Source organism: Triticum urartu, chromosome 5A, assembly GCF_056163025.1.
Source record: "Triticum urartu cultivar PI428250 chromosome 5A, HENAU_Tu73, whole genome shotgun sequence".
NCBI lineage: Eukaryota > Viridiplantae > Streptophyta > Magnoliopsida > Poales > Poaceae > Triticum > Triticum urartu.
The window spans coordinates 479,081,167-479,102,363 of NC_141877.1; the positions used below are offsets into that span (position 1 = coordinate 479,081,167).

Genomic DNA, 21,197 nt, shown 5'->3' on the forward strand with positions numbered 1-21,197 from the left:
CTGCGGCGGGGTCTCGTCGTCCGCTCCCACATGCTGTACTGGAGGAGGCAAATCCTCGTGCCCTGATTTCACACTGGACAAGCTAACCCTGAAGTGCCCAGCGGGGATCGGCTGGTTGTGGAACGTGGGTTGCAAGGGGTCCATTATCATCCCCTTTCCCATGTCCACCTTCTGGCCTTTGATCAAGTAGAGTATGGTGCACGGGGTTTCTTTCGCCTGCAAACACATATGTCTGTGGCGTAAAACATCCGAAAGGCAACAAAAATGGAATAATATATATATATATATATGTTGGTGCGACATGTAATTACCGTGATGGCGTCGAGCTCAGCCAAAGATGAAGGCCCACCGAGCGCGCTAGAGACTGAGGACGGGCTGCTATGAGCGGGAGCGGCTGTGAGAGGAGGCCCGGTTGCGTGGGCAAGTGATGGTGCGATCGTGTTGTTGTTCATGGAGTTGCTCTCGACAAAACTGGGCAACAGGAAATCATGTACCGTCTTGTCTGGATTTTCCTTCGTCCAGTTGATGATAACTAGAACCAAGTTAGTAGCGAAATCATTTCTGCAGGCTGTTACAGCTGCATTGACTGCCTGCTGTAGCAACTCATATTTGTCCTCGGCTGCTTTTTTCGCGTCCTCAGCTGCTTTTTCTCGACCGCAAGCTTCACCTTCGCGTCGATGTCCGCCTGACTAAACTTATTTTTCTGCTTCTTGGCCTCCGGGCCCTCGTTGTAAAACACCTTCCACGTGGCGCCGTCTCCAGCGCCGTGCACACGACCATATTGCGGCCGCTGGCCCAAAGGGAGTCCCTTAAGTTCGTTCAAGGCCCGGTTGAGAGGGGTGTCCCACTTGGGCCTCATCGGAGAAGTAGGGCTTTCGGCTACAAGCTGGTGTTGCTTCTCCAGTAGTCTAATCAATTTCCTCATGATCTGGTCCGTGTAAAAAACCTTTTTCTCCATGTCCCACTTGTAGCGGGCCCTGATGAAGTCACGCTCCAAGGGGTTGGTGAACTTCGCGAAGGGGTCTGGGAGACCCGCGGCTTCACGTTCCATGTCCTCCTTATCCCATATGGGCCTTTTACCGAGGTAGCCACGGCTTCTGAGGCGATGCTTCCCCGCGTTCCTGTGCTGAAGGCTCTTGAATTTCGCAGCCTTAGCCTTGGCGTCCTCGGTAGCGCAAGTGTCCTTGAACTTTTCGAACTCCTCTTCTGTAAGTGTCGGATTTTCCTCCAAAATCTTGGACAGGGGTTCCTCAGCCTCAATAGCTCGTTTCACCCTCCCTTCCCAGGAGGCCAAATCATTGCTGAACATGCCCATGGTGTGATTGTTAATCTTTTTCATCTTCGGATCATCCCACGGTTGTTCTATGTTATCATCCCGGTCGGGGAACTTGAATCTCTTGTGCAACTTCGTTAGGAGCAACTGCGTCAAGTGTTCTTTACTCCTTAAGTCATCGTCGTTGATGCTCGCGCATTCCCATAGGATGCATCCTACTTGGTTCCCATAGCACTTGCGAGGTTCTTCCGGCTCTAACGGCTCAAACTTGCCAGGTGCCATCTTTGTGATCACAAGTCGTCCAATCCCTAGTTTGTTAGGTTTTCGTATCCTCTGCTTCTTATGCTTCCTCTTTTCGGTAGCGGCATCGGCGCCGGTACCTTCCCCGCCAGTATCTTCCCCGCCGGTACCTTCCCCACCGGTCTCGGCGCCGCCATCGGTGCCGGCGCCGTCGGTGTCGATGTCGGCGTCAGTACCATCATCGAGGCAGACCTGCAAACCTTGCTTAGCAGTCAAAAAGTCGAGGTAGTCTTGTTCACCCTGATAATCCATCACGTATGCATCTTGGTCAGAAGGCCCAGTTTCTTCGTTGTTCGACATGTTTCCTATGATTAAGTGTCCTCATTTATTTCTAAAAGTATGAATAAATGAGAAATGACATAAAAAAGAAATCTATGTGCCAGCACTTGATATGCCAACTAGGTAGCAAAAATCATGCCTTTATTCACGGGAAATTTCGGCATGACCTTTGCTAAAAAAAATGGACATATCGAGCGCCTAAAATTCACCGGAACGGAAATGAATCAACATTCCGGTGTAACATAGGCCACTCGGATCATTTACCAAAACATGACATATCCACATATCACATGTCCAGTTCAAATTTGCATATAAATTCAGCTAATTTTGAAACCTATCTAAATTCATAACTAAATAGATAACCTAATTAACATAATTAAAACCTAAGTAAATTAACTGAAGAACCCTAGCTAGCAGAGAGAGAGGGGGGTGGTTTACAAAGGGTGCAGGGGCGAGGAGGCAGGCCCGACGACGGCCGAGGTTGGGAGGGGAGGAAGCAGAGGAGGGAGGCGAGGGCCGACGGGTCGGGGGCGAGCGCCGGCGCCAGGGGCGAGCGCCTGGGTCGGGGGCGAGTGCCGGCGCCGGAGGCGAGCGCCGGGGCCGGGTCGGGCGCGGCGGTGCGACGCGGGGAAGAGAGTGGGGATTTGGCGGAAAAGAGGCGGGATGAAGCAGGGAGAGTGAGAATTTTGGGTTAAGTGGACGTAGTAGTAGCACGTTTAGACAAAACACGCTACTACTATTAAAGGCAGCTATAGCTACAGAAACCGCTACTACTACCTTGACTAGCTGTAGCTCTTTTTCAGTAAAGCGCTACTGCTATAACCAGTTTCCCTTTTTCTTTTCCTTTATTTTTCTCACTTTTTTTTCCGAGAGCAGTGAACGAAGGGAAGGCGATATATATTGCATCATTTGACGGTTAAATATGTATGCAAAATACGAACATATATATTACATCATTGGACCCATGCATAATAATGGCTAAGTGTGTATACAAAATAGGAACATATATATATATACATTACATCATTTGACCGATTCCTCAGCGCTGACGTTTTCGTTTTTGAGTCAGCTTCTTTCCCTTCTTGTTCATCGAAGAATAATTGAGCCCCTCATTGTGACTTTGCCTTTTCCATGGAGTACGATTTTTCTTAGGTAATGTAGTATTGATTCTTCTTTTGACGTATACTTCATCATCATCGTCATCTTCCCTCATTGGGTTGCCGTACTGATCATAGTCTTCCTCGTTGGCGACTCCATCCATTCCAAAGATGTTCCTTTTGCCTCTCTTCACGACAACACGACTGGGATTGCATGGGTCGGTTATGAAGAAGCATTGTGTCACGTGCTTAGCGTGTACCCATGGCTCATTTTTTGCGATAGCGTTCACGGTAGCGCTCTTGGCGTTGGGTATAGTCATGGTAGTGAAAATCCGGTTTTCTATTTCGACATTCTTAGCCCATCTAACACGGAACATCGTCGTGTTGTGCAGTCCAGAGTAGTCAAGCTCCCAGATCTCCTCGACCCTTCCATAAAATCGTTCAGTTGCGCCGTTGTCGCTGCCGGTCATGCATTCCATCGTCACCCCTGAGTTCTGATCATCACTGTCCATATTTTTGGCCTCCGTGTAGAACATGTATCCGTTGATATCATATGCCTGATAGGTTACGAGGTTGGGCGAGGGGCCATGTGCTAAGGCATATATGAGCAATCCATCCTTAGAGCCCTCCTCCAGGGGATTAGCAATAATATGCTCTTTGAACCAATGCAGGAAAGTGGAGTTGTGCTCTCTAGTAACTTCGGCGTCTGTCTTGCATACCTCCCGGTCACGATACTTCTTTGCGATAATTTCTTTGTGCAGTGCCACGAAAGGATCTACCTCGTCTAGATGTTGTAGCACTACCAAGTTTGCTCTGTCAAAGTCGTTGCGTCGATCTGAGTATGCCACGTGCAATTCCCTGCGACCGTTGAAGTGACCTTCTCCTTCGAGCCTCCCATCGTGCTTGTTAACGGGAAAACCAACACTAACACCAGGCGGTTGGTCTGCGCCATATAGAAAATTCTCACAGAAAGAGATGCACTCTTGTGTCAAATAGCCCTGGACGATGCTTCCATCCGGACGGGACATGTTACGAACGAATCCTTTGATGATCCCATTCATCCTCTCAAACGGCATCATGTTGTGCAGGAATGACGGCCCCAGGTCTATTATGTCATCCACAATATGGACACACAGATGCACCATGACGTCAAAGAACGCGGGCGGGAAGTACATCTCAAGCTCATTCAGTATCACAACGATCTCTTCCTGTAGCCTTCGGAGCTGCTTCACATTGATCGACTTTCGAGAGATGACGTCAAAAAAGTTGCAGAGACCAATAAGCGTGTCATGGACGTGCTTGTCCATTATCCCTCTAAGGGTAACAGGTAGTGTCTGCGTCATCATCACATGACAGTCATGGGACTTCATCCCGCTGAACCTTTTCTTGCCCGTGTCTAGATATCTGCTTATCTTGCCATAGTAACCGGAACTAACTTTGACTCCGGTAAGGCACTTAAAGAATTGATGGATCTCAGCCTGACTTAAGGTGAAGCAAGAAGGGGGGCAATAATCCTCTTTCTTTATTTTCTTGCCCTTCTTCTCCCGTGCCTCTGTCTCCGTCTCTGTCTCGTCTGACATTTTACAGGGCAGCATGTGCAGATCTTCCCTGATTTTCAAATCTTGCAAGTCTTTTCTTGCCTTCGGCCCATCCTTAGTCTTATCCGGCATGTTCATCAGTGTTGCGAGCAAGCTCTCAAGGACATTCTTACAGATATGCATTTGATCAAGGCAATGAGGTGTATCGAGTTTGTGCCAGTACTCCAAGTCCCAGAACACATACCTCGTCTTCCATACCTTCAACAGCGGCTCCGGCGCCTTTCTCATTGTCTTTCCCGACGCGGGGCACTCCTTCCAGTTTTTCAACAGCTCATCGATTTCAGCACCGCTCCGCTTACGTGGAGGTCCTCGATGCTCAGCGTGACCATTGAATAGATCTCCACGGTTTCTCCACGAGTCGTCCTATTCGAGCCATCTTCGATGCCCCATGTACACGATTTTCCTAGACCCGCCATCTTTCCTTGACGTTAGCTGCTGAGACGTCGTATCATCCATGCACCCCGTGCATCCGCAATATCCATGGCACACCTGGCCTGCCACATATCTGTAACCGAGATAGTCCTGCACTGTCGTGATCAGCGCGGCTCTCATGTTGAAATACTCGCCTTTGCTGGCATCCCATGTCTTGGCCGGTGTTTTCCATAATGTGTCTAACTCCTCTTGAAGTAGCCCCAGATACAAATTAATATTATTCCCTGGTTGTTTCAGCCCTTGAATAAGCATGCTCATGTGAATGTACTTCGATTTCATGCACAACCAGGAGGGAGGTTGTACATCCATACAAACATGGGCCATGTGCTATGGTTGGTGTTCTGATTGTCAAACGGATTCATGCCATCGGTACACGCGCCGAGCACGATGTTCCTTGCATCACATCCAAAATACCGACAGAAGCTGTTCAACGCTCTCCACTGGCTTCCATCCTTGACGTGTCTCAGCTTCAGATCATCTCCATCGCCAGGCTTCTTCCTCTCCGCGTGCCAGCGCATTAGCTTTGCTTCCTTGGGATCCACAAAATACCTCTGGAGATGGAGAGTGATCGGTAAGTACCATACCACTTTCTGGGGACATTTCTTCCCAGCCTTCTTGTATCGAGAAGCATTGCACACCGGACAACTTGTTTTTTCCGTGTGATCCTTCCGATAAATTATGCAATTGTTGATGCATGCATGGTATCTAACGTGTGGCAGATCAAGAGGGAACACGATCTTCTTGGCCTCATCAACACTACTAGGACATATATTACCCGCGGGAAGAACATCCTTTAGGTACTTGAGATGCGCATCAAGGCTAGTGTCGGTCCATTTGTTTTTAGCCTTCGTCTTCAGGAGTTGGAGCGTGAAACTCAAGCGGGTCACCTCGGGATTGCAACCATCATACAATGGAGTGTTCGAGTCTACCACCAGTTGCTCCAGCTTAGCCTCCTCTCTAGAAGCAGCTCTCTCAGTACTTGTCTCCTTGCGAAGCAATGCTTGAACATGAGGGTCCCGCACGATTGAACTTAGTACCGACGAACTCTGCTGCGTGGAGTCCATGTCGTTCTCTCCGCCGCCATGTCCGGCCCCTTCTCTGCCGCCATGTCCGGCCTCTTCCCCGCCGCCATTATCGATCATCTCTTCGTCTTGCCCCGTGTCATCATTGCCTGCCCCGTCGGCATCCTCAACATCGTCATCCTCATCTTCAATTATCCACCGAGTATAGCCATCCATGAAACCAGTCATGAGCAGGTGCGCTTTGACACAACCATCGTCATGGGGGTCGAGCCAAACTATTCCTTTGCATTTTCGACATGGACATAAAACCTCTGTCAGGTTATTTTCCTTCATGTCCTGCACCGTCGACCGCAACCACCTGTCCACCATCGTTCCACTGACCATCGTCAACTCTGCACGGTAATAATAAACAAATTGATTATAAAAATGCGTGCATTCATCAAAGTCATACAAAAATTCGGCATGACCTTCCTTAAAAATAGGACATATATAGATCTAGAGTTTGCCCGGAATTCGCCAAAACGGAAATAAATCGACATTTTGGCAAAACATAGGCAACTCAAAAGCACAATTTGGCATCAAATCATGCCACACACAAAATTTCCATAAACATATCACACACACATAAACATATTTCCATTTTGCAAAAGCATGAAATTTTAATCACCTCTATCTCGAGATCGAGCACACGGTGGAGATGATGTTGTAGGGAGATCAAAAGTGCACAAATCTCTTCTTGACAAAGATAGATCTAGTTAGGGGCAAATAGGTCACTTAACTAAATGCTACATCTACCTAGCTACCTAATTTGGGAGGAGACAGCTTCAACTAGTGGAGGGGGAAGGAAAAAGAGAAAGGAGATGCATTAATGGAGGTGGTGTAGTTATAGCTAGGAGTAATGAAGAGAGAGAAAGGTAGTTAGAAGAGGGAGAGTAATGGGGGAGAAGTATTGAGGAAGAAGAAGAGTGAGAGGGAGGATGTGGGAGGTAGGGGAAAGGGAGGAGAGGAGATGGGGAGGGAGAGGTGGAAAAAGGTGGTGGGTGCTACGTCTTAGCAGTAGCGTGGGAGCAAAAGTGTGTTGCTGCTAAGAGCGTAGCAGCAGCGCGCTTTCCTGTCACGTGCTACTGCTAAACGGGCCAACTGTGTGGACAATTTCAAAATTAGCAGCAGCGACGTGACTAAAAAGAGCGCTACTACTATGGCATTAGCAGCAGCGCGCTTCCTGACGCCGCGCTACTGGTAAACTTAGGTCGTTGTGTACTGTCGGTGGATTTTTGTAGGAGCGCGGTTTAAACATCACGCGCTACTGCTAAATTTGCACCAGTAACGTGCTTTCCGTAACCGCGCTGCTACTAATTAGCAGCAGCGCCTCTTTTTATGCCACGCTGCTACTAAGATTCTGTGCATAAGGTTTTCCCTAGTAGTGGATCTCTGCTTTGACAAGACGTGTCAAAAAACTGCCTCGCGTTATGTGCGGGGCTAGTTAACGGAAACGGTTCGAATAATCACTGGGCCATGGCATAATGTCGTATTGCCAAAACAAGTCAGCAAATTAGATTTGTGGAAATATTATTCTCTCTACGGTGGTATGTGGAACTTATTTTGCAGGGTCGGACACTATCCTTGTATTCAAATTCTTCCATGGTGTATTCGAAGGAGGAACCCGCCTTGCAATGCCGAAGACAACACTGCGCGCCGGACTCATCATCATTGAAGCCTGGTTCAGGGGCTACTGAGGGAGTCCTGGATTAGGGGGTCTCTGGACAGCCGGACTATATCCTTTGGCCGGACTGTTAGACTATGAAGATACAAGATTGAAGACTTTGTCTCGTGTCCGGATGGGACTCTACTTGGCGTGGAAGGCAAGCTAGGCAATACGGATATGTATATCTCCTCCTTTGTAACCGACCTTGTGTAACCCTAGCCCTTTCCGGTGTCTATATAAACCGGAGGGTTTTAGTCCGTAGGACAACATACAGTCATACCATAGGCTAGCTTCTAGGGTTTAGCCTCTCCGATCTCGTGGTAGATCAACTCTTGTAATACCCATATCATCAAGAATAAATCAAGTAGGACGTAGGGTTTTACCTCCATCAAGAGGGCCCGAACCTGGGTAAAACATCGTGTCCCCTGCCTCCTGTTACCATCCGCCTTAGACGCACAGTTCGGGACCCCCTACCCGAGATCCGCCGGTTTTGACACCGACACCGTCGATGTCATCGGAGCCGTAATCGAGCATGTCAGTTAAGTCTTTGATAGTGGCTATAAAGTGGGTGGCGGGTGGGGAGCGAAATTCCCTGTCATCAGCTTCTAGTTCGAACCAGATATAGTTCGGCTGTGAGTCCCCCGCCAAGGACAGGTTCTTTAATGAGCTTAGCACATCGCCCAAGGGTGAGTGCTAGAAGATGTCTGTGGCGCTGAACTCGAAGATCGATAAACGATCAAGTTCAGCATCCGTGGACTCACATGGTTCGGAACTTACACCCAGAGACGAGTTCGGGGTTCCAGTGACACAAATATTATGTGAGTTTAAGTCCATGTGCGGCTCCAACGCCGGGGAATCTGTGGCCGCCATGGTGGGGTTGAACCTCCAATCCTTAGATGGCGCCGTATGCTTTGGATCTAAGGCAAGATCAGTTACAGGAGCTATCTCCTGAATGTGGTCCGATGACAGATTTAGGTCATGTTCATCGAGGTGACGAGGAGCGATCGCCGCGGTCTCGAATGCAGCAAAGATCAAATCTCCACGGATGTTCGCGACATAGTTCAAGCACCCAAATCTGACATGATGGCCATGGGCATAGCTACCGATATGCTCCAGATGGCCAAATGAGTTGGCTCGCAGTGCAAAGCCGCCGAACACGAAAATATGTACGGGGAGGAAGGTTTCTCCTTGGACAGTGTCATTGTTGATGATTGAAGGGGCCACCGAACCTTTTGAGGACGGGACAATGGAACTCTCAATGAAAGCACCAATGTTGGTGTCAAAACCGGCAGATCTCGGGTAGGGGGTCCCGAACTGTGCGTCTAAGGTCAATGGTAATAGGAGACAGGGGACACGATGTTTACCCAGGTTCGGGCCCTCTCTATGGAGGTAATACCCTACGTCCTGCTTGATTGATCTTGATGAATATGAGTATTACAAGAGTTGATCTACCACGAGATCGTAATGGCTAAACCCTAGAAGTCTAGCCTGTATGACTATGATAATGAATCTCCTCCTCTCCGGACTAAGTCCTCCGGTTTATATAGACACTGAGAGGATCTAGGGTTACATAGGCTCTGTTACAAAGAAAGGAATCTACATATTTGATCGCCAAGCTTGCCTTCCACGCCAAGGTGAGTCCTATCCAGACACAAGTGCAGTCTTCGGTCTTCGTATCTTCACAGCCCATCAGTCCGGCCCATGGCTAACAGGCCGGATACCCGAGGACCCCTTAGTCCAAGACTCCCTCACCCGCCGCTCGCGCATCCCCCTCACACTCGCCGCTCGCAGCCAGCGCACCCGCCGCTCGCGCACATACTCGCCGCTGGCACCGCGCTCGCAGCCGGAGCCCCATCTCCCTGCCCCTTCTCTCGCATCCACTTTCGCAAGGGCGACAGTGGCCAGCGGCGGCGGCCGGATTTGGCGTCAGATCCATCGGCCCCATCTCCTTGCCCCGTCTCTTCAATCACTCTTCCTCTCTCCGAATCTGAAAAAACAGAGCGTACCTCAGCGACGGCGAGCTCGGGGCAGTGGCGCGGGCGTCCTCCTCGTCTCCAACTGCTCCAGATCGGCGCGGAAGCGAGCTTGCAAAGGGGCAGCTCTAGTTTGGACGTCCTCGCTCGGTCGTCTAAATATGGACAATGCGTAGTGATTCTGATGGATGTCTAAAATTTGGGGAATTTGATTATTTGCCACAACTTTGTTTGCTCTTTGATAATTTGCCATACCTTACTTTGTAATTGATCTAGTGGCACCAGTTACATGAAACTTTGCCTTTTGCCCTCTGTCAACTGGGTCCCACAAGCAAAGTCGAAAATACCCCTCTCCCACGATTGACCACAAACTAGAGAGCTCATTCTGGTTCGCTCACCCTTGTTCCCTTTCCTCTCGCCCGCAAGAACAAGGGGAAGGCGGCGGCGGCGACTTGCGTAGGGGGCCCTCAACGACGCTGGTCCTGGTGGTCCTCAACGGCGGCTGGATCTCGGATCTGAAGGTGAGGCCTTCTCTCCCGCTACTATCCTCTGCCCCCTATGTCCCGTCCCTAGGGTTAGGCGCCTCGGGCTCGATCTCGGCCACCACCCGCCCGCCGCCGGTCGCCACCCCCGCCCGCCGCCAGCCGGTCGCCGCCCTCCCCTAGCGCTGCTTTTGCTACTGCTCTCAATTCTGAACAGTGATGCTTGTTGTTGTTGCTCTTTTACTGCTATTTCGGTGTGGCTCTACTGTTGCTTGTATTTTTACTGCTATTTTAGTGTTGCTTGCTGCTGGAGATCTTATTGTTCTTCGATTGATTGTTGATGGTAGACCACAAATTTAAGATGAACTAGGTAAGGGCTGAACCGGAGATGGGTGACGGGTTTATGGCAGACGACTTCAACCTTGAGACTTTGTTCTCAACCAAGCCGAGGTGAGAAAGCAAAGTATCTCCTGACTCTTCTATTGTTCATTGTTGAACACGACACACTAATTCCCTAGTATGTTTCTCCTTGTTGCTTATTGTCAAGTAGGACGCCTCCACCACCCAATATTTTCATAGTAACCATTAGAGTTGCTCCTTATGTCGTCAAGCTTGACGATGGAAGTGAGGAACATGTTGAAAGGCATGATGTTGTTTTTTGACGTAAACATATCAAAATGGGTTAATTTCAATGCTATTGTGGCACAACATATCAAAATGAGGCCACACCAGGAGCTAAAGTTATTTGCTTATGACCGTGTCTTGAAAACAATTGATCCAATGGGCAATGGTCAGCAATTGGTGATGCACTTGATGAGTGATCAATGGGACTGGGAGGCAAAGAAATCATTTTTATATGCTAATGTGGTTACATTGGAGAAACCTAATGCAAAGAAATCTGGAAAAAAGAGCTCCCGCTCCCAAAAAGCTAGCTGCCCCAAAAAACCACCAGCTCCTAAAAAGCCAGCTGCCCCCCAAAAGCCAAGTGCTCCTAGAAAACCCCAAAACCCACCAGCTTCCAAAAAGCCAAGTGCTGTTAGTAAGAAGGAAGCAACAAACACTTTTGTAGAATGCAGTGCTAGCTCATCTATGGTTGTTGACAATTCAAACTTGTCAGCTTTTGAGTTAGCACAGACAATGGGGAGTCAGTATAGAGTTTTTCCAGATGATATGGAGTTTTCATCGGATGATGTTGACCACCCAGCCACAATGCAATCTCAAAGTGTTTGTGATGTGGCTAATAGTAGTGAGAGATGTGAGTCCTCTGTGCTTACTCAGGAAGAACCAACATAGATTGGAGCTTGATTGAGATAGCTCCTCCCATATCTGATGACAATATGTGCGATCCTCTTGGTATCAACAATGTCGACATTCTCGTAACTGAAGATAATATGTGCGGCAATATTATTGGTATCAACGATAGGGCGGTTCCCGAGCCACCAGCTTCTCCACCGAGTGAGGAAGTTTACATGACCGATGAGGAGGATCATTAGCTTTTCATTGAGGCTGCCATTCCTATTGATGATAGTGTGCCACCAGATGAGGAGATTGCATATGACAAAGAGAACCCGCAAATGTATCTTGGTGCTTTGTTTCCTTCAATGAAATATTTTAGGATGGCTATCAGACAATATGCAATTAAAAGGAGATTGACATTTGGGGATATAAGACTGATAAGAAAAGATATCTTGGCAAATGTAGAGCCAAGGGTTGTCCATGGAGGATTATAGCTAGACTAAGGACTGATGGACAAAGCATAAGGGTACTAACGTTTGTAGACCATATCTTAGTATAGACTGACGGTATTGTTCTCTTTAACCGATTCTTTATGGCTCTTATACCATGCATTGATGGTTTTAAAGCTGGTTGTAGACCATATCTTAGTATAGATTCAACTGCACTCACCAGTAAATGGAGAGGTCACTTAGCAGCTTGTACGTCATTAGATGGGCATAATTGGATGTAACCTGTAGCATTTGCATTCATTGATGGTGAAACCGATGAAAATTGGACATGGTTCATGTCACAACTAAACATGGCATTAGGTCTTGTTTCCCCTCTAGCTATATGCACAAATGCATGTAAAGGTTTAGAGAATGCATTCAAAAAAATATCCCTCATGCAGATCAAAGAGAGTGTTTTAGGCATCTCATGGCTAACTTCTCTAAAAAGTTCCAAGGAGATGTGTTTGGCAGAATGTGGCCAGCTGCTAGGGCATATCGGCCACAAGTTTCTAACTACCACATGAATAAAATCCTAGCATAAGCACCCGATGTGAATGAATATCTCTCAAGGTACCATAGCTTAAAATGGATGATATGCATGTTTGACCCCTCAATTAAATGTGATTACATCAATAATAACCTTGCTGAGTCTTTTAATGGTTGGATTAAAGATTACAAAGAGTTGCCACCTGATGAGCTAGCTGACACTCTTAGAGAGCTAGTCATGAAACTTTGTGAGAGAAGAAGAAAGATTGGAATGAAACTGAAAGGAAAAATTACTCCAGCCATCATCCAACAGATTCATAATAGGACAAGGGGACTTAAACATTTGAAAGTTGGGAAATCTAGAGTTGCAAGTTGTGAGGTGAGGGACACAAGTAAATACAACTTGCGACATGTTGTAAAAACTGACCAAAGCGAGTGCATGTGCTTGGAGTGGCAGCACACAGGGAAGCCTTGTGAGCATGCACTTCCTTTCTTGCTGGATAGAAGAAACCCCAAATGGGAGGATTATGTGCATGACTATTTCTCTCCCGAGAAGTTTCGGGCAGCATATGCTGGAGAGGTTGAGCCATTGACAGATAGGTCCCAATGGCCACATGTACAATTTCCATTTGACATGGAGGCTCCATTAGACAAGAAAAGAGGTGTTGGAAGGCCTAGAAAAAACAGGTACAAGAGCTTCCTCGAAGGTGGAGATGGTGGTCCTAAAAAGAAGAAAGAGCCAAAACAGCTAGGCAGCAAGAATAGATGCAAAAGATGCCACATTTTAGGCCATAGGCAGTCCACCTGTCCGTTGAATGGACCAAGGCCAGGGTACACGTAATGATCTATGTTTATTTCATCACTTGTAATGATCAATGTTTATTTCATCGCTTATTTTACTGTGTACTAACTTGTTTATGTGCAGGAAAAGAAAGAAGAGAGCACCAAGATATCCAGCTGATGATGATGACTCGGCACCGGAATCTGAAGTGGCAGCCCAACAACCTAAAGTTGTTGTCACTCCCAATAGGCACATGATCACTATGCCACACAGTCTTCAAGGCAACCCCATTCCAGTGACAAGAAGGTAACACATCCACATATTATAGTAATATCTAATTTTCCTTGCAATTCTTACTTTTCTCAATACATCCAGGATGTTGGCTACGGCGTTGGCTGATAAGGCAACACATGTAGCACCACAACTTGAAGTTGTTGTCACTCCCAATACACACATGATCACTATGCCACATAGTCTTTAAGGCAGTCCCAATCCTATGACAAGAAGGATGTTGGCTATGGCATTGGCTGATGAGGCGTCGCAGCAAACTACCTCAACCGTGGAGGACACCATGATTGCATATGACATGGTCTTAAGCTCAAAAGCTAGAAAGTTGACCCCAAAGAGAAGGAAGTACTAGTGTTGTGTTTGATCTTCTCTATGCTTTTGGTTGTAATATCTATGGCAGCAACTATTGCCTTGTGCTTTTGGTTGTAACATGGCAGCAACTATTGCCTTATGCTTTTGGTTGTAATCGTGGCAGCAACTATTGCCTTGTGGTAGATGAGATATAGATATGATGGATGGACATGTTAAATGCTCTCTCTTGCTATGTTCTCTTCATATTGTGTCATGGTATATGAATATGTCCATCTGCAAATATATGTTTGAATTTGGATATTATGTGCAAAAAATTGCTGAAAAGCCAAAAAAAAGTCAAAATGCTATCCAAATTGAGCCGGATTTCTGCCAAAATTTTGACTTTTTTCGAACCACCCAGAAAAATTTGAAAAAATTCCATAAAAACAAACATATAAGTGCGCCTAATTCGAGAAAGTTTCATCGAATTTGGATCAACGGTTCAACGGTTCCATGCATTTCAATTACAGTTTAACTAATTTGACCAAATTTTGACCGACATTTGAAAGTTGTCAGAATAATTTCAAAAAATTATGGAAAATTGTTCATATATGCGTGACTAATCTGGGAAAGTTTCATCCAAGTCGGATGAACAGTTCAACGGTTGCATGCATTTCAACTAATCTAAGCAATTTTTGACCAAAATTTGACGAGGAACGGCGAGGGAAGAAGAGACTGTACTAGTTGGGGCAGTGGTGGCTGGGTATGAGGTGCAGGAGGGGGCAGCGGCAGCAGGGCAGCAAGGCCGACGAGGAGCAGCAAGGGCCAGGGAGGAGCAGCAAGGCAAGGGCCGGCGTGGAGCAGTACAAACGTGCAGGAGAGAGGAGGGTAGCACGAGTTCAATCCTTCCTGTGTGTTATGTTTGGGTCAAACAGGTACAAGGGCATAATAGTCCTCTATTTTGTTCACTTATGCTGTCTATTATTTATAAACGTTGTTTTTGTGTTGAAAAGTGGTAAAAGATCAAAGTCCAAACAAAAAAGTGTCACTAGATCAATTACAAAATAACGGATGGCAACCCCCCCCCCCCCCTAAAATTTAGAACAGGACATACAGCCACTAGACACATTTTTTGGCCTCTGAGAGCAACTCCAATGGGTCGATCCAAACGGACGGCGCTTTTTTCCGCTTTTTGTCCGTTCGGGTCGGTCGCCCGCCCGGCATCCGTCCTCTTTTAAATTTGGGTCGGCAGGGCGCCCAACGCTTTGACCCATTTCATGACTGCGCGCGCTGGTTTTGGCGCTCCAGCGCGTGGGAAAGGTTCGCATGCTGGTTTTGGCGCGGCCGGCGCTCGTGATTAAGAAGGCGCTCCCTCCACACTCTGTCCGGCGCCCACTCGTCTTGCCCCCTCTTACTAGCCTCGCCGCCTTTGCGCCACCATGTCGATGCGCCACCTAGGCGCTTCGGATTTTCGCGGAGTCCGCGAGCGCCGCTCCGCGCCTTCTCCTCTGAGATCTGGTTTGGCGAGAAACGCCCCATTCTCGGCACCTTCAACACCGCAGAGGAGGCAGCTCGCACGTACAACGCGGCGGCGTGGCACCTCCTGCGGCCTCATCCGGAGATGAATTTTCCCGACGTGTCGACGAGCCAACGGGCGCAGGATCTCACGCCTCTCCCACGGCTTTTCACCGATGAGGATCGTCGTGACCACCGGAGGCGGCAACGTCGCCTCGCCATCGCCAGATGGACGTGGAAGGCATGACGGTGTGGTGTGAATGCTTCCCACAGGACATCGTTGACGAGCGCTAGTTCTACAAGGAAAGGAGGACGGACAGGGAGTCGAGGAGGACGGAGCGAGCCTCCTATCGGGAGGACAAGCGTGCGCGGAAGCAGACCGCTCAATTGAACATGAAGCTAGGAAAAGCGTCGTCCTGAGAAAAAATGGTCGGCGGCGTCGGCGGCGAAGCAGGCGGGCGAGGGTGTGCTGTTGGATGGGGAGAGGCCAATGTGCCACCGACCAGCGAGCCCGGAGAGGAGAGAGGGCGAGCGCGCGCATCCGTCTTGTATCCGCGCCGACGCAAATCTGGCTCAAAAATAGGCCGGGAATAGGTCGGCAGGTGAACGAAAGCGGACGCGCGTCCGTTTGGGTCGGCATGTTGGGCTGACTTTTCTGTCCGCGTCGACCCAAACGGACGGCGACGGATGAAATGGGTCGCCTCATTGGAGTTGTTCTGATGGTCTATATTTGACTTAGACTATGAGATACACGGAACATGCCTAGCAGAATTCGAGGTCTCCCACCTTGCCACATGAGCCCGGAGGCAAGCGAACCAACGAGATCGCAACAACCGCTCAAACCCTAGTTGGCATTTGTCTTCCACTTATCTCCAAGGTTTCTAGTCTGGCAACATTACACATGTGAAGTGTTATAAATAGATTATGCCTAAGCTTCTAGAACTATGTTCGGGCCCTACTTCATTTTTGTCAATGGATCATATGAAGGTGGACTCGATGGTGACCTCGTGTGAGGGACAAGCTTCGCATTTGTCATGTCATCAACTTGAGGTGAACTCGCCTGGGCGCTCGTATGTGGCCTGGTGCCCACTTCTGCCCCGCCGGAGCATCATCATGGTGCCCTCTTTGTAAAAGATCTTTATGACGTGCTTGCCAGCTTGGAGGCTTCTAGCCCTGGATTTGGAAGGGTGGTTGCTTACCTCCTTACAGGGTCGGCAATCAAGGACAAAAGCAAAGAACGCAGGTGATTGCCCTCGGACCAGTATCCCGAAGGAGAAGTCACTCAAAGTGCAAGGGAAAACAGAGTGATTGTCATAGGATATGCGTCCGCAACTGCTTGATGCATGGAAGATCTCGGTCCCTCGGCTCGTCCTCGAGGTTGCATTCGTTATTGTGGTTTTGCTGTTACACATTTCCTTTTGTTGACGTGTTCTCGTCAGCGCCATGTTGCGTTGTACAAGTGTCTGAAATTGCGATGTTGTGTGTTTGAAGAGTTTGATGGGCTGTGTGTGTGCGGTCGTGGGATTTCACACCTTGTGAGTAGTCCACTTATGGTTTGATTGTATGGGTTGTCGCATGATTTGTCATAAATTAATTTGACAATCTTCTTCATAATTAATCGAAGATGCAAAATCTTTTTTTTGCGAGGGGAAGAGGCAAAACTTTTGCCTCCATTTAAAACAGTTATAATATATGAAGAGGAAGTTGCACCGAGATACTCCCTCCGTCCGGAAATACTTGTCGGAGGAATGGATGTATCTAGACGTATTTTAGTTCTAGATACATCCATTTTTATGCATTTCTCCGACAAGTATTTCCGGACGGAGGGAGTACAAGTTTTGGGGCTCTTTCCTCTAGACAAAGAATGCATTGCACGTAGTTAATAAAAGTTTGCATTGCACGTCTTTGTTTGCTAGGATTCTTCTTTTGAACGGCTTTTTTTAGGGAATTCTTTTGAACGTATGCTAGTTGGTACAAAGCCTGCTGGGCCAAAGCTTATTTTAGGTATGAAACCGAAAGAGTTTGATAGTGAGCAGAGCTGTTACGCACCGAGGGAGACTAGACTGAGAAATCGATGAACCATACAGCTTCCAGCAGGAAGATCTTGTAATCTCCAGCAACATAAAGAACAAGGACGTCGGGGCCAAAACATCAATACTACCGAACTGACCCACACGTAAGTATATACCGTAAGTCGTCCTATATAAGTACATGCGCCTTGTGCACTTCTCTCTACAGTTTCGAGCAGAGCACAACCCTTTCTGTATTCTCCTGCACCTTGTATAGGAAGCTTGGAGCTTAGATTTCACAGAGAGAACGAAGGAGTACGTAGATGGCGACTTTCGGGAGAAGTGCAATTCTTGTTGCACTGTTGTACATGTGCTTTGTTGTGACCCATGCATGCGACGGTATGTGTTTGATTAAGTTCCCTGACCAAGTTCCCTCCTAATCAAGCGCTGTTGTATAATGCTAGTTGATTTATAATTGTGGGCATGTGACTCTGGCACACGTTTGTCTACCCTTCTTCACATCTGCCAGTTATCTAGTATGTTAGAAGAATAAAACCTGTATGTAAAGGTCCCATCTCTATTTCTGGTTTCTTATCAGTCAGTACTCAGTACTCTTCACTCTTTTCCTATTTCTCTTGAAATGGAATATCTGGGCTTTAAAGTGAAAAAGGCATGCAATCTTTCACTAAAGAAAATACTCCAGTATTATTCAGATTATAATCATTTCACTACATGAACGGTATACACCAAAGAATGACGGCAAACGGGAACTAAAATAGATGCGGGGTTGTTTCATCTTGTCAGCAAAACAACATCTTGTACAATCTGATTTCAAAAAAAAACATCTTGTACAATCTTGCCATCTTCATCTTTCCTATTGCTACTTGCACAAAGTTTCATCTTGATGTATGATTTCTTATCTATATTTTCTTACTCAAAGGAACCGGCGTGAGATTCGGATACAGTGGGAGAACTGGCCCCGAGCATTGGGGGAGCTTAAGTCCTAATTTCACAGTTTGCTCAAAAGGAATCTACCAGTCTCCAATTGACATCGTGAGAGATGGTGCCTTACACAACCCAGGAATGGAGCCCTTAGAGAGGGATTATACTTCTACAAATGCTTCAATGGTTGACAACGTCTTCAACATTGCGGTTTGCTCCGAGCCTCTCAACCAAATGGTTCTTTATATCAATGAACATAAAATGTTCACATACAAGCACGACAATACCTGATTTAGCTTATCTTTATTTTGTTTGTCTTACAGTAATTTGCTTCGTTTGCGAGTTCTTTTTTCCTGGATCGGCTTTTCTAGCTTTGGTTTCCTTTGATGTTTTGGTTGTATAACTTCATTAACTTGTGCCATCGGTGTAGTGTAATAAAATACACGCATTGTGAAAAAAAAGTCCATCATATTGTGGTCTTCTACATAATGTACCAGTGACTATTACAACATGTTCATGAAAACATGCGTTCTGCTACGTACACGTAATCTCCTAGTTTAAAGTAATGTGTATTATGAAATCATTGTGCCAACTGATTGATGTAGCTGCGATACAATGACACTGTTGGGACTGTCAAGGTGGATGGGAAGAAGTACAAATTGAAGCAATTGCATTGGCACTCCCCCTCAGAACATACCATCAATGGCCAAAGGTTCACATGTACGCTTTTGAGATTTGGGAAGCATTCAATTTCCCTTGTACTAACTATGTGCACCACTCTCTTACCCTGGTAGATTTGCGGTAGAGCTCCACATGGTTCACTCCACCGATGATGGTGACATTACTGTTGTGTCAATCCTTTATCGTTACGGAAAACCAGATCCTTTCCTTCACCAGGTAAATCGCCGTGATAAGAAAAGGGGAATGTGTTGCTACTATATGTATTATCACTGTCGCATTGTAGAACACTACACGGTGTATATCACCGAGATATGAAATGGTCAGTAGCTGTTAGTTAGTCAGTTGAGTAGTTTATATACATTTAATACAAAGCTCTGTTTTATATGAATAGTCGGGAGACATTGACCTGTTTCAAGAACTGAATAACACGATCACAACTTGTAATTTGATTTCTAATCAATATGTATTGGACTTATATGTTGAACCAGATGACTAGGGCACACCTAATGACGTTGCATGCTTGGTCTACATGCATTTTGATTTGACTATTTGCTTTGTATTGTACTCATAGATAAAGGATAAGTTGGCTGAATTGTCTGCGGAGGGCTGCAAAGCTGAGAAAGGTGATCCTCTCCCCGTTGGGGTGGTGAATATGAGGGAACTAATGCAGGGTGCACATAGGTATTTCAGATATGTTGGATCTCTCACCGCACCACCATGCACAGAGAATGTGATCTGGAACATTCTAGGCGAGGTATTCCATCTGCTCAAATATTGAAAATAGTGTGGAAACTTTAACTTCACATGATGTTTATGCAATGGGAGTTACTAATCTATATATACTTTGAGATGTGTCGTAGATAAAAGAAATGACAAAGGAGCAGGCTGCTACTTTGATGGCACCTTTGAAGGGGAGTTACAAGCACAACTACAGGCCGCTACAATCACTGAATGGTCGCGCCGTACAGCTCTATGACAGGTCACGCAATGTTCAAAATGTTCTTTAGTCAACTGAAGTTTGATCCATGGTGAACTATTTTGCTTGGTGCCAATCCAGAACAATGAAAGAAGCGTAAGGTGACTTGATAGATTGCAATAAAATGTAGCTCGTGGCATTGGTACTTGTGTGTGCAAGAACATAAATTATAATTATGGCCATTATCATGTATTTTTTGTGTAACCATTGGGTTGTTGTTTGGATATTAATACCGATCAGTGAAATTTCAAATAAGGAAATTTTCTAAAGTAAAATAGCAATGAAATTTTGTTGTCTGAATGGTGTTAGAAATGTTCTCTTGTCCGTTTTGTTGATAAATCTGAAAGAACACCATGATGTGAAATGCAATATCATTTTCCTTAAACCAAAGAATTCGAATGGCACCAAAACTAAATTGATTCATCCACTTGTGAATATTGTATGGTGGGCGGAGTTTTTCCCCACTATTCCAAGATGAGGGTATAGCAGTATTGATCATGTTGGATGTGGTCAACAAGAGGATGAGGTCCATCTGTTTTTCATGTGCTCTTGTGCAGCTTGGTTTTCCTCTCCTTAGTTTGTTCGTTCGGATGCTTTAGTCCAGGGGCATTCCACCTTGCATTCTGTTCTTGATTTTCTTTGCATGAGGCATCCATATGGCTCTTTCTAACATTTTTACATTTCTTTGGTGTCTCTGGAAAACAAGGAATGATTTTCTCTTTGATAGGGCGAAGTCTCTTCCTCATCAAGTTCACATTGCTGCTCTTGCGTTAACCTCTAATGTGTATGACAATGCCCTTCTCTTGAAGCAGGCTCCAACTCCAACTCAGTTGTCTTCTAATCAAATTCCTTTGCCTGGCAGAACCCTTAGGTCTGATTTGTTGGCTAATGGAGCTAAAATCTATTCGGATGCAACTTTTAGGACCAAGAAAATTCCAGGTTTGTTGCAAGGATAGGTTGGCACAGGTGTGGGAATCTTTATATCCTTACCCTCTAACCGAGGAGAGATCAATGTGCAAGTGCAATCTTCAGCTCCTCCAACTTCTACTCCTCTGCAAGTGGAGGCTCTTGCACTAAATTTTGCTGCTTATTTTGCATCTCAACTCAACATTGCTTAGCCTACTTTTCTGACGGACTGCTTGGTTTTAGCGGGGGCTGCTGCTCTATGTAATGTCTCCACTTCTGAAACTCCATGGAGTATCAGGAAATCTTTGGCTAGTTTTTTTAAGACTACTTATCAGCTTCAGCCAAAAGTGTTTCACATTTCTAGGGAGATCAATGGTATTGCTCACAATCTTGCTCAACAAGTTTTCTGTGCTATTGGCGACACTCGGCTCTTTTGT

At 46.5% G+C, this 21,197-nt stretch overlaps 1 protein-coding gene and 2 pseudogenes across 1 annotated transcript; all 3 read left to right on the forward strand.

Moving 5' to 3' along the window:
• The first annotated feature begins 10,549 nt into the window (after nucleotides 1-10,549).
• Nucleotides 10,550-11,956, forward strand: LOC147972102 (uncharacterized; annotated as a pseudogene).
• Nucleotides 11,957-11,989: 33 nt separating this feature from the next.
• LOC147972103 (uncharacterized) lies at nucleotides 11,990-13,212 on the forward strand (annotated as a pseudogene).
• Nucleotides 13,213-17,499: 4,287 nt separating this feature from the next.
• LOC125507173 (alpha carbonic anhydrase 1, chloroplastic-like) lies at nucleotides 17,500-19,974 on the forward strand. Its single transcript, XM_048671838.2, has 6 exons — nucleotides 17,500-17,654; nucleotides 18,196-18,407; nucleotides 18,803-18,909; nucleotides 18,992-19,094; nucleotides 19,450-19,632; nucleotides 19,739-19,974. Exons 1-6 carry the CDS (start codon nucleotides 17,579-17,581, stop codon nucleotides 19,883-19,885), a joined length of 828 nt encoding a protein of 275 aa, XP_048527795.1. The 5' UTR covers nucleotides 17,500-17,578; the 3' UTR covers nucleotides 19,886-19,974.
• The last annotated feature ends 1,223 nt before the right edge of the window (nucleotides 19,975-21,197 follow it).

Coding starts and splice junctions, on each gene's coding strand:
- LOC125507173 (XM_048671838.2), top strand. CDS start 17,579: ATGGCGACTTTCGGGAGAAGTGCAATTCTTGTTGCACTGTTGTACATG. Junction 19,095..19,449: donor CAGATCCTTTCCTTCACCAG/GTAAATCGCCGT, acceptor TTGTACTCATAG/ATAAAGGATAAGTTGGCTGA. Junction 19,633..19,738: donor TCTGGAACATTCTAGGCGAG/GTATTCCATCTG, acceptor GATGTGTCGTAG/ATAAAAGAAATGACAAAGGA.